Raw genomic sequence first — 13,633 nt, 5'->3', positions numbered from 1 at the left:
CATGCGAGACTAGTCTGAAAATCAACACAAACCATCACAGAAGATTAAAATCCATGTGAGTCTGCTAAATCTTTATCAACTAGAAATGTATGTAGGCCTTCATTTTTGTTGGATTCTGGCTCACGATAGAGTAAAAGGAGATGAGGCAGCTGATAAATTGTCAAAAAGAGCTTTAAAATAAACCGACAACTATATGTTAGACGTTTGTTAGAACTGAAGAAAATTTGGTTACTTTATATGCTGTGGAATAACAAAATATTGGAAACAGCGGATAGAGATAATAGGCCTAAAGGTAGGCATGGGGCTATACTATAGAGTCCACAAATCTGGAAGGTCTTGGAAAGCTAATGCAACACTTTATGAACAAAAAAGAAATTAATAAATGTGAGATTCGTAACTGCAAAATCAAGTTGGGCATGTAGTGTTAGGATGTAAAAAGCATGTGAAAAGAGAGGGGTATTATTAAGGCTATATAATACAAATAGGCAGGACTGGGGTATGAAAGGGTTCTTACAGATAGAGGATACATAGAGTGGCGTTATTTCAATCTATTTAGGAAACAGGTCTACGATCCAGATTATAAACTCTTAATGAAGTGCACAGTCCGGTACAGTACAGTAGATGGCGGCATGTAACTTTAACGCTGGTTTTGTCAAACTGAGCCTTCCCGCGAACCGTAGCAAGACGAGTCGCAAAACCATCAACCCCACCAGTGCAGTCGCACATCAACATCTTCATGATATAGCTATTTCCCCCCCTAACAATAGCGACGCAGAAGTCAGACTAAAATAAGATGCCTTTGCCTGTACAAGTGTTTAACTTCCAGGTAAGTCTTAACTTTACAACCAGCCAGTGTTGCTGGAAACATGATGTAGCTAGCTATGTATCTTCATTCACGTTACCAGTGGTGTAACCCTAGCTAGCAGTTAGCTAGCTGGGTTAACCTATAACGTTAGAACCTTAACGTTAGTTACGGTTCAGTTTATGGTTAATTTAAACATCATAATTGAAGACCACGCAAGAACTGTATCATTTGTTCGTTATGTTAGATTATGCGTGTGAATATTCTACGATGCATTATGTTGTTTGATTGAAACAAACTTTAAGAATGAACGTCAATACGTCTTAAAATTGGTTGGCATATTTATTTTGCTAAAGGTAACGTTGACGTTATTGTCCTTCCTAACTTAGCTACAGTGCACCTTTACATTAACCGTAGGGAAGACATAAGAAATAATTACTGCTTTACAAAACGTTTTAAATTCGTGTATGTTTGCCACTAAACCATTTGAAATTGAAAGATAGTTTTCTTCGAGTTTGGAACTAAGTTACAGGCTAACAACGGACTGAAGGCCTCCATTGGCTTATAATAAGCGACGATATCAGCAAACACTAGCTCTACAACACATGACGCTAACTAGTTAATGTAGCTAGCTGTTACTGGTGTAAGGACGTCTTAAGTTAGATTATTCACCGAAGCAAAACATAACCTAGACGGAAGAACAATTTGTGTTTATCATTTTAGCCTGTAGCTAACGGAAGCTAGCTAGCATTGCCATGCCAACTTCCTGTTATTAGCAGTTTGTCACATTAGCTAGCTCTAAATAGTAGCTAGCATTACCAAATGTACAAGCCTTAAAGTATGTCCGAGAATTTTGGGATGGGCGGACACAGAGTTACGAATGAAGCTTGGGGCTCTCTTTCTGTTCGTGCCGAAAAAGATTTGACGCTTCGAGGCTTTAAACACACCGCCAGAACAAGACCATCTGGCGGCTTGTACAACGTACAGCAGCTCTTCAACCCTGGAGCTGAAGCACGACAACAGCTCTCTGATTGGAATAGTTCTAGTCTCATAACAGTATGTGTGCAATAAAGGTCTAGCTAAGAATCCTGCGTGTTATTAAATCTGTAATACTTTGGTTTAGAAGGTCTTCATTAAATGTAGACTGTATTGTGCAATGAATGTGTAAAATCGTTGATAAATGCATTGCACAAAAAGCCTAGATATAAAATAGTTTTGCTGACATGAAATATTAATGTACCTTTTTGGTCCCATTGTCCCTGTGGGCTCATGCATTTCAACTTTATGGTTATTACATTTCATTTGAGTCACAATTCAATTTATAGTATCAAATCATAACGAGTTATCGCAAGCCACTTTACAGATAGAGTAGATCTAGACCACGCTCTATAATTCACAAAGACCCAACAATTTCCCATGAGCAAGCATTTAGTGCAACAGTGGCGAGGAACAGCTTCCTTTAGGCAGACACCTCGAGTGGTAAGGAAAAACTTCCTTCTCAATGTGTTGCGATATTATTTGAATTAGCCTATTACTATTATTACATTATTGCTTGGCATCAGGTGAAAATGTTTTCATACTTATGGTGATACACTAGAGAGGCATCATCATATTCTCAGTTATTCTCCTCTTTTTTTTTTCTTTTTTTTTGCGACGATTTTTAGAATAATTTTCCCTAGAATAGATTTTTTTCAACCAGTTTTTTTACCTAAATATTTTCTGTTTCTACGGTACCGCAGACGCCGACTACATCATATCTGTTTCTAGCAAAACAGAACGAATGCAGAAAATCCATGTTATGTTCTTCTTTACAAAGTAAATAAATGTCTGACTGACTGACATGTGCGTTCTTTTTAGAAAACTATCCGTTTTTAGAAATGTCTCATGGTACATTGTCTCTAGAAGTGTATTATTCAGCTTTTGATTTTGTTAAAGAAGGAAAAGAAAATGTCAATACTCAATGCTATCGAATCACAATATTTCTAGAATCGCAACAAATGGAAATTGCAATACAAATCCAATCGGTGCCTACGTATCGTAACAGAATTGAATCGGGACAGGAGCATATGGTCCCAGCCCTACTGGTCAGTACCAGTGGCGGTTGAAGCTTGTTGTGGTTGTTCTGGTTCACTGGTTGACAGTCTTGAATCTAAAGTATCTTCCAGCATCACAGCAGCTGCCAGAGAGGGTTTGAACATTGGAAAAGTGATTCTAGTCATGTTACTCTCAATGCTTAATAAATATCTGAAAACAGTTCTTACAGTTCTAGTATTATTTCGAGGTTATTGGGCTATAATGTGGATCATGTATTGCATTGGGATTCCTGCTAACCTCTGTGCCTGGTGTGTTTCTCTCAGGGGTCTGTGGAGCCCATGCAGATAGATGCAGACCCCCAGGAGGACCAGCAGAATGCTCCGGACACCAATTACATAGTGGAGAACCCAACACTGGTACTGACCTCACTTTCAGATAAACACACTTGCCCTAACACTAACCCTTGATGCTGGCATTCGGTGTAACGGTTTGTCCAATGACAATAATTATTTGCGTGTGTAGGCATGGGCCGGTATGAGATTCTGACGATATGATAACCTTCAGCAAAAATATCACTGTATTGCAATTAAAATGTGTTGTTTAGAAATGTCTGGGTAAAAAAACCTCTTTTTCCCCCCCCCCATTGAACACAATGTATTTTATTTTTAAACACACTGCACGCTGGCATGGAGAGGGCTTTCTAAACTGCACTTTCTGTCCTTGTAGACTCATAAAACAACAGCTCATACCTTGGGCACGGTATTCAATTTTATTTATAGTATCAAATTATAAAATAAGTTATCTCAAGACATTTTACAGATGCCGGTTGGGGGTGTGATGAACAGTGGTAATTATAGTCACAATAAAGATAATGGATCAGTGACTAGAAATAGTAGTTGTAGTAGTTCATGACGTAGCAGGGCATAGCAGGACGTAGCAGGGCATAGCAGGACGTAGCAGGGAACTGCAGGACGTAGCAGGGCACAGCAGGACGTAGCAGGGCACTGCAGGGCACAGCAGGACGTAGCAGGACATAGCAGGACGTAGCAGGGAACTGCAGGACATAGCAGGGCACAGCAGGACGTAGCAGGGCACAGCAGGACGTAGCAGGGCACTGCAGGACGTAGCAGGGCACTGCAGGACGTAGCAGGGCACTGCAGGACGTAGCAGGGCACTGCAGGACGTAGCAGGGCGTATGACGGAATTTTTTTGTGGTTTTGAAACGGTGACTTTTTCAAACCGCGGTATACCTTGAAACCGGTAACCGGCCCATGCCTACCCCTGTGGCAGTGATGTTAATCCCTGTTTTTGGATTCCAGGCGTTACTGGGATTTAGGGGACTGCCCCCTAAACGTAGATGATTGTCAGTTGAATCAATGCACCTCTTTTTCAGCTGCGTTATTGTACACAGAGTTGCGGCAGAATGTAAACTTTACAGACTTTTGTGTCAAAATGACCTATCTACAAATCGAACTGATGGAAAACCGAGAGCAGGGCGACGCAGAGCAGCGTGACAAAAAGCCGCCCGTTCACTGCTCCGACACACTGAGCTCCAGCGCTGACTACTAGCTAAGTCTGCTAGCTAATTCTGCTAGAATACGTTTGAACCAGCCACTAGGATAGCCTCCTGTACTGCTGTGAACAAAGGCATTAAAAGCATGACGAGACTTTCAGGTGAGACACACGAGGAAGCCGCTCTGCCTGTGCGCTCGAACTCTGTCACCTGAACATTTCAGAGGAGCGGTTGTGACTTTGTTTTCCCCTGTCCCTCCCTGTGTGCAGGACCTGGAGCAGTATGCCACCAGCTACAGTGGACTGATGCGCATCGAGAGGCTTCAGTTCATCGCTGAGCATTGCCCTCAGCTGCGAGTGGAAGCCCTGAAGATGGCCCTCACCTTTGTCCAGAGGACCTTTAACGTCGACACTTACGAAGAGATCCACCGCAAACTCACAGAGGCCACACGGTATTCTACTCCATGATCCCCTTGCTGCTTTAGAGACAGAGCCTCTTTTGAAAGAGCGCAATCCTGATTTGAAAACAGATCGTGTTAGCAAGCTCAACGGTGTACTCTTATTTATTGTCACTCTGTTCACCCAAAATTAACAATAAGGCCTTTTACACTTCTGGAACTTAACAACCTGTAATTTGTTGCGTAGCACTGCTTTTGGACTTCCTGTGCTTTGCCTTCCTGAACCTAAATGTGGGCACTGCTCAGAAGGTGGTATTAAAGGAACACGCCAACTTATTGGGACTTTAGCTTATTCACCGTATCCCCCAGAGTTAGATAAGTTCATACATACCCTTCTCATCTCCGTGCCTGTTGTAACTCTGTCCGACAGCTCCACCGGTAGCTTAGCCTAGCACAGATCCTGAAGCTAACCGGTTCCAACTAGCCTACTGCTCCCAATAAGTGACTAAATAACGTCAACATGTTCCTATTTACATGTTGTGATTTGTATAGTCACAGGGTGTACAAATAACAAGGTCACATGAGACACAGCCGTCTTCTAACCGTATACAAACTGGGAACTATATTCTCAGAAAGGCGAAGCACTGCTACTTCTGCTACTTGGGCGGAGTGATTTGTTAGCAGCGCCTGAGAAGCCCAGAGCAGAGTAGCAATTCCAAACAGTGGAAAGTGATTCAATCTGATAAACCTTAGTGACCCAACATACGTATACTGGGGTGGCCACAGTGTACTGCACCACAATCTGATGGCAAATACATTACCTTTTTTCACTCTTGTGACTAATTCTGTCCACATCTAATGTACATTTGTGTGTGTGTGTGTGTGTGTGTGTGTGTGTGTGTGTGTGTGTGTAGAGAAGTGCAGGGTGTGCCCGACACAGTACCTGAAGGTGGGGTTGTTCCTCCTCCCCTGGACTCCGCCTGGGCCGAGTCCACCAGGAAAAAGGCTCTGCTCAAACTGGAGAAACTGGATACTGATCTCAAGAACTACAAGGGGAACTCCATTAAAGAGAGCATCCGGTACAATGGCACACTTTTTTTTTTATCGAACTATCAAGTCAACATGTACAGAGTATCATACATTGTACACTTGTAGAAGAGAGAAAAAGGTATATGGCAAACAGTGTGGGTTATGTTACAGTAAATGTTCCATTATTGCCTAAAATCTATTCTAAGATCTACTGTATGTGGGCTAATAAAATCAATTCATCCTTACAAACATTTATCAAATACGTAGTAATAATCTTAAGTCTTAGAGCAAATGTTATTTTTTCCATGACAAAAATGTCATGCATCACATTGAACCAATCTACAAGTGTGGTTGCCCCCAGATTAAGCCATTTTTTAGTAATCGCATTTTTACTGGCAACAAGCATTATCTTGATGGTTGAATGATATTATTAGCATCAATGCTCTCGCACACAACCTAGAGAACTGGTCAAAGTCTCCACTTTTTTATGAATTTTGTGTTTAAAGGTCCAGTGTGTAACGTGTTTAGTTGTTCATTCTCAAAATCGGTGTTGCCCATTCACAAACTTGTCCTTTTTCATGAATATTTACCACCACCATCTATTCCAAGTATTCCTTTTGGCTTGAAATTTTCGCTGTCACATGATAAACTCACAGAGTGCTGCTAATGCTGCTAATGGGTACCGTAGCTTCCCGGACCCGGCAAGTTTGAAGAAGGAAACATGGAGGACCACACGTATTCAAAATCCAAATTTCAGGAGCAGGAGTCTTCTTCTTCGCTCCAGAAAAAGGAAAAGGATATTGAAAAGAGCAAGAGACCGGCTTTTTGAAGCGTGAAGGCTACCGTAGCTGTAATACGTACTTTGAACTGCGTGGCGCGAGAGAGTTGATTGCGATACATGATCTCAACGCTAGATGGGAGAAATTCCTACACATTGGAACATTGGACCTTTTTAAGAGAAGTTGAAAATTGAATTCATTTATGAAAGTGACCAAGAATTGACGAGTTAGGTTGAGATGGGGTTAAATATACAACAACAAGTTCCCATTTCAACACCACCACAGTCACTGTGTGGGTGCAGAAGAGCATCAGCTATGAAGTAGTACCTGGGCCTTACGACCACTAGCAAAGACAGATGGTTTGGAACAAGATGTTTCACAAGCTTAGTCATTAGAAATGGCTCTGACAGCCAATCTTTCCTTTCCATACATCTACCAGCTCTGTATCTCCCTCTCACCTGCCTCCTGTTGTGTGTTTCTCCCCCCCCCCCCTTCCAGGAGAGGCCATGATGACCTGGGGGATCATTACCTGGACTGTGGGGACCTCAGTAATGCCCTCAAGTGCTACTCCCGAGCCAGAGACTACTGCACCAGTGCTAAGCATGTCATCAACATGTGTCTGAATGTCATCAAGGTACAGTCTTGTGCAGTTTTGCTTTTGCATACATGTCATATGGAGGGAACCAGCTAGTGGTTTGGATTTATGGATGCTTGCTATGCTGCACTGGTTAAGCACCTTAAACTTGAGATATCTTATCAAGTAGGACAGATGTTTTTAACGGTTTATGGCACGCAACAGGGAAGCGGCGTGGGGTTGGAACCACTGGGAGGGGTTTGAACTATTCAACGAAACAAATTACAGTATATGAAGGAGTAAATCCTCTGGTCTGTGCCCTCAGGTTAGTGTTTACCTCCAGAACTGGTCCCATGTACTGAGCTACGTCAACAAAGCAGAATCCACGCCAGAGATAGCAGAGGTGAGCGCCACCCTCACACAGCACAGCTCATCCTCCACTGCTGGACTGTGTTAACATGTCACACTTTAAAATCACACAAACATTCATTTTGAGGAATGGGTATTATTGCCAATAACAGTCAGACTGTAAGTATCTCACAATGAGACAGAAAACTAATTCATGCACCCGTTTTTTTTAAAAAACGAGGTAGAGTTTGATTGCCGGCCTTCCCTTTTTGTTTTTCAAAGGTTTTTACTAACTATGTTTCTGTTTCTTTTCGTTTAGCAAAGAGGAGAGCGAGATAGCCAAAATCAATCAGTCCTCACCAAATTAAAGTGTGCTGCAGGTAAGACGGCTTTATGCTTTTGTTATGATGATGTCAACTCAAGTTGGGTTTGGAAGATCAGCTTAAAGGTGCTGACACACCAAGCAGACGGCCAAGGGACCGTGTTAGCTAGTCCACCCAACAAGCCTTCATGCTACACTGGTAACAGAAAACAAGCCGAACAAAGTTGTCACTTATCTGTTGATAGCTATGTGCTATTCTATGCTGTGACAAGAGTTTGTTAGCGACACATAAAGTAAAGTCACACCCTGAAGAAGGCTGTCAGTGCCGCTACGCGTGGGTTGCTTCTCACAATGTCTTTTAAATTTTCTACCATGAAATAGCCAGTAAAATAAAGGCTTTTTAAGTCATTTTTCTTTTTCTCTACTTTCAATTGAGTTCCCGACCCCAAAGAGCACCTTCAAGCATTTGGGGCGCTCATTCCTTGGTGTGTCGGCACCTTTTTTAGAAGTAGCTGTCCGCTAACAACGTCTTGTCCAAGTATGGATAACGGAGTTCTTGTGTGAAAGAACTCATTGCTCTCTCTATAGAGCGCAATTAGCCGTCATGTTTGGAGGATCTAGTAGTTGTCTGACCTCGTGTGTTGGTGTTTCAGGCCTGGCAGAGCTGGCCTCTCGGAAATATAAACCCGCTGCCAAGTGCTTCCTGCAGGCTTCTTTTGACCACTGTGACTGTCCAGAGGTGAGTGATGTAAGCCAATGGTGCCTTGCTACTACAACTTGATCATGGGGGGGGGGAGAATCCACTGATTTATGTAAAAATGCATTCCAAAGTTCAACTGAAGCTGATGTGATGCTCGGCAGTCTCTGTATACCAAGTCAAGTGGGCGTCGCCCAGAGTTACTGTTGTTACTGTAAATATACTTAGAAAAATACCAATTACAGTGTTTTCATTATCTTTGAGGAAGACTCAGGTGTTAGTATTTGGCGGGGGGGGGGCTTAGGCGTCCTTCTTCAAGAAAATGTTCTTTTTTCAATTTAACATTTGGCATCTCTTTGTGTCCCTTTGTGGTAGTTTTGCGTCTCATTTTCACATTGTTTTGGACCGTTATGATTTCCATTATGTAAAACGTTGGAAAAGCTAGAGCAGATTATAAATGAATAACACTCCAAAAAAGCATAAAGACAAAACTTGCTAAAAAAGTCCAACAACAATCATTAGGTCTAAGAAAAGTCAGCTTGCGAGCTGGAAAAACCGAACTCTAGTCAGGCCAATCACATCGTGTATAGAGTCGGTGGGCGGGCTTATGGCTGCTGCTGCTGCTGCTGCTGGGAACAGCGGTCTTCTGGAAGACTTGGAGTTAAGCTTTTCTTTGAGAAAAGAACAAAGAACGGCACTGAAGTCATTCTTAAAAAAGGAAGATGTGTTCTGAGTTTTGCCGACCGGATACGGCAAAAGTTTAATCTATCAACTAGCTCCGCTACCTTCTTCGTTGCTCTGCCTGGTTGGAGCGCTGTCCTATTGCGTGCAGAGAGAATTTGAAAGACAACCGTTTATCCCGCCCCTCGGGTGATTCACCTTAACCTTATAACGACAGAGAAAACCCTGCAATTAGATTGATCTAACTCAGACTGCCGCCTCACACAGACTCGGGCTGAAGTTTGAAATCCCCATGACTAACACAAAGCTGCCGAGTAATGTGCGTCTGTGGCTGTGTGTCCCCGCAGCTCCTGTCACCCAGTAACGTAGCTGTGTATGGAGGCCTGTGTGCTTTGGCCACGTTCGACAGACAGGAGCTCCAACGTAACGTCATCTCCAGCAGGTAGGAGGAGTTCAGCCAATGGTAACTGAGAAATATCTTGTATATGTTCCATTATGGAATCTATTGTAATGATCTTTTTTTTTTTTTTTCTGTCCTCAGCTCCTTTAAGTTATTTCTAGAGTTGGAACCTCAGATCCGTGACATCATCTTCAAGTTCTATGAGTCCAAGTACGCGTCTTGTCTCAAGCTGCTGGATGAAATGAAGGTTAGAGCAGACACCTGTGTTAAACACACGCTAATAGTAGTTGTGATGAATATTAAACCTTAGCAGTTAGCGAATGTACACAGGTTATGGGAGTACATGGCATTGGCAACGTGTATGTGATCATTTTTGAGTTGATGTGTTTGGATAAGTGACTTTGGTGTTTCCTGCAGGATAACCTCCTGTTGGACATGTACCTGGCCCCGCACGTCAAGACATTGTACAGCCAGATCAGGAACCGAGCCCTCATTCAGGTGAGACTTATACTCAGGGCCTCTACATCCCACCCCATTTTAGCAACTACTACTTGTGAGCTTAACTATATACGTTGCTGTTTGTTGTCTTCTCTCCATCTCTTTGTGCTGCGTTACTGACTGCGTTTCCATTATATTCCGATTTTTGCCTAACTTCTGTTGATCCAAACTGCTTTCCACTTGATAAAAACTTTGTTAAAAATAACAAAAAGACGTGTTGTGTGTTCAGTATTTCAGCCCCTACGTGTCGGCAGACATGACTAAGATGGCTCAGGCCTTCAACACCACAGTAGCAGCTCTGGAAGACGAGCTCACCCAGCTCATACTGGAGGGGCTCATCAACGCTCGCATCGACTCCCATAGCAAGGTGCAACACAAAGACACACACACACACAATGGTGGAAATGTTGAAATGTGTAATTTCTCATTTTAAACTGAAATTTGGACAGATTCTGTATGCGAGGGAAGTGGACCAGAGGAGCACCACGTTTGAGAAGTCGCTCCACATGGGCAAAGAGTTCCAGAGACGAGCCAAAGCCATGATCCTCCGAGCCGCTGTGCTGCGCAATCAGATCCACGTCAAGGTAGAAGAAATCTTTCTCCCTTCATCACAGCTTCTACTGAATGTATTCATCTTAGCAGGAGTTATATTAAAATATATTAATAGTAGGGTTGGGTACCGAGACCTGTTGCTCGTATGGCATCGGTGCCTTAACAACCGGTATCTACCGGACTGAATAGCAACGCGGATTTCGGTGCCTCATTTCGGTGCCACTGGTATGCCTGCGGTGCTCTCCGATGCTCCGAAACGGACGTTAGAGGCAACAGGAGCATCGCTGCATGTCACGCTAGTAAACACTACACTCAACAGCAGCTAACGTTAGCCTACCGTTAGCTAGCAGCTGGATTAAACACGGTTAAACGCTGACAGCTAAACGGTGTAAAGTGTGACAATGACACACAAAACAATGACATCTACTGTCTAGAAAACACTTTACTTGAAGGTATCTACATAAGAGTGACATGACACTGTCATGAACACATGAACCCTAACCCTAACTTGTCAGGACAAAAACCAAATGACAGTCTGACAGAAGCATTATGTCATAAATGTTTATGACTTGTTTCTAATGTTTATGACACGTTCATGACAGTGTCATGTCACTCTTATGTAGATGCCTTCAAGTAAAGTGTAACCGAATATTCTCCAGAATAACCTCAAAAATACTGTATGCTCAGAAAACCTGCTGAAAGCATAATATGGCAAACTCCAGCCCATCACGCAGCAACGGATGGGCACACTGACCTGAATGGAACATTACTCTCTAATATTAACACAATGTAGTGTCCCACTCAACACCTGGAGAGGTTAACTACACAGCAGCTCAGCACTAAACTATGGAGCTCGTGCTCTACAGCAACAGGCACATTGTACAAGTCTGGTCAGCTAAATGTTACAATGCAACTGTGTTTAACCTTGTTTGAAAATAAAGGCTCACAAAAACATCCCCTTCTACTTAGGCCGTCTGCACACTGGCTGCGTGGCGTGAGCGTGGCGTGTCAGTTGCGTGGCAGCTTCTATGTCTTTGCACACCAGAAACGTGTCTGACGTGGCGCTGTTGCTGCTAGCCTTGTTTGTACACATGTATGTTTCCCATTGATATAAAATGAAATACCATGTTAAACATAAATATATACTGGTCTGATTACAGCAAAGACAACGTCGGCAGTATTGACGGCAAAATAGGCTCCAGAATATTTCGTTGTGTATGTGCAATACTTGAAAATCGATAATTATTTTTATGAAATTACATTTATATCTGCATTTATGTCTAAACCTAGAGACTTTCCAACATCAACATGTCATTTATTAAATGTATTCGTGTCAAAATGACAGAAACGTCTTTTCGTATTCTATTTTACCTGGAAACGCTTGCGTGGCGCGGGAAAAATAGGCGTCGGTCCTATTTCTAGCATGCGCGCGTTTTCGGCGCGGCTCAAGCGCGTCACACAGGCAGTGTGTAAGCTCTAACCTGTTAACATGGGAGCCGAAATAAAAACGGACACACCACGCAGCCAGTGTGCAGGAGGCCGTACAGAACGTGCGTGCGTTAATCCCGTGTCAAAATAATTTGAGGCGTTGAAAGGAGTTAGGCATTGATTTTGACAGCGTTACTTCAAACATATTTAAACCTCCTGTGTTTTTTTTTTTGTTTTTTTTAAAAGGAATATGCCTTGAACGTGTATAGGGTGAAGTGCCAACAACTAACATAGCTTTTTAGCTTAACAGTAGCTTAAAAGTACAATTTGAACAAACATCATCTAAACAAACATCAACAGTCAAGACCTTAGCTAATGTAAGCAATTAATTGGGGTTGAACAAAGAAACCGCGATTACGTAAAAACATCGACAATTAGACAATTATGTAATAATTGACAATTGACATTAAAGAGCAAAGGCGTGTGCCAGTGCCTCACTGTGTTGTGTCCACTGCTCAGTCTCCACCCAGAGAAGGCAGCCAGGGGGAGCTGACACCAGCCAACAGCCAGACCAGGATGAGCACCAACATGTGAGGAGACAGTCTGCATGCTGACTCTGCTGACCCCCCCCCCCCCCAACCCTTCATCAACAGGAACCTGCAGCCCCCAACCCACCCTGTAAAGACTCTTGATATTCTGGAATGATATCTGTTCTCCCCCCCCACCCCCTTCGTGGGGTGTAGGAAAGCTCCTCTGTTAGTCTGATCATCTGAAGATTTGGACAAGAAGAAAATGTGTTTTGATAAAAGCTGAGCACTTAAAAGTGTGTGTTACTGGTAGGAGATGCACTTTGCTCTGCTTACACATGATATGTGGGGGCCTCATTAACAGAAACAAGGTTTTAAAATAAAAAAACACCTACTAAATCATACACTCGCTGGTTTGTTTTTATGCATTAGCTCTGTTGTCAACCAATAGCTGGATGCCTGTTGTGTACAACTGTGTCTGTGAGCTCTAACTACAGTCGGCCACTTTCAGCTGCAGGTTAAATCCTGTTAAATCCCACAACTGCGCCTGTGGTGTTAGATGTCACTACAAGTCACTGCATCTTAGCTTCAACTTGTACCTGCTGCAGACCTGCTTTAACTGAGCATTAAGATCAGAGTTTGCGTAAGTGAAGATCTTTCACCCTTGTATGATGATACTAAAGTAACTGTGGTGTCACCTTAACGCAATCGTGACTATATTTCAAATGTCACGCTTGCCTTCGATCATTTTTGACTGCAGATAGAAGCTTAAAAATGAAATAAGAAACTGATGAGGTCAATTCACATATGTTTGAAAGGATACATAGTTGTCATAGCAAGTCACTGCTAATGTTTTGGATATTTAGGTCCAGTACCTGCAAGGAGAATTTGTAAGAAGTTGTAGATTTACTGGGAGACCCGATCCCTACTGCGACAGATGTCATCTGACACATCGTCGATACTGCAGTTGATTGGAAGGAGACCGTTATTTTTGGCAATTTGTTTGAGATTGTTTTTGTTATCATCCAAAGTGTAACAAGCCTAGAGTTGAA

At 42.7% G+C, this 13,633-nt stretch overlaps 1 protein-coding gene across 2 annotated transcripts; it reads left to right on the top strand.

Annotated features, from left to right (window-relative positions):
* The first annotated feature begins 639 nt into the window (after positions 1–639).
* On the top strand, positions 640–12,985 carry gps1 (G protein pathway suppressor 1). 2 transcript variants are annotated; one of them, XM_031292560.2, is made up of 14 exons: positions 640–826; positions 3,160–3,252; positions 4,619–4,800; positions 5,661–5,825; positions 7,053–7,188; positions 7,454–7,531; positions 7,796–7,856; positions 8,452–8,537; positions 9,524–9,618; positions 9,718–9,823; positions 9,994–10,074; positions 10,304–10,441; positions 10,524–10,658; positions 12,574–12,985. In XM_031292560.2, exons 1-14 carry the CDS (start codon positions 794–796, stop codon positions 12,646–12,648), a joined length of 1,464 nt encoding a protein of 487 aa, XP_031148420.1. In that variant the 5' UTR covers positions 640–793; the 3' UTR covers positions 12,649–12,985. The 2 variants fall into 2 exon arrangements, with proteins under 2 accessions (XP_031148420.1, XP_031148419.1); XM_031292559.2 differs by having other exon boundaries at positions 8,452–8,546.
* Positions 12,986–13,633: the final 648 nt, after the last annotated feature.

Source organism: Sander lucioperca, chromosome 2 (genome assembly GCF_008315115.2).
Source record: "Sander lucioperca isolate FBNREF2018 chromosome 2, SLUC_FBN_1.2, whole genome shotgun sequence".
NCBI classification, from domain to species: Eukaryota; Metazoa; Chordata; class Actinopteri; order Perciformes; family Percidae; genus Sander; species Sander lucioperca.
The sequence above is the reverse complement of the archived record's forward strand: the minus strand, read 5'-3'. Positions and strand labels throughout refer to the sequence as shown.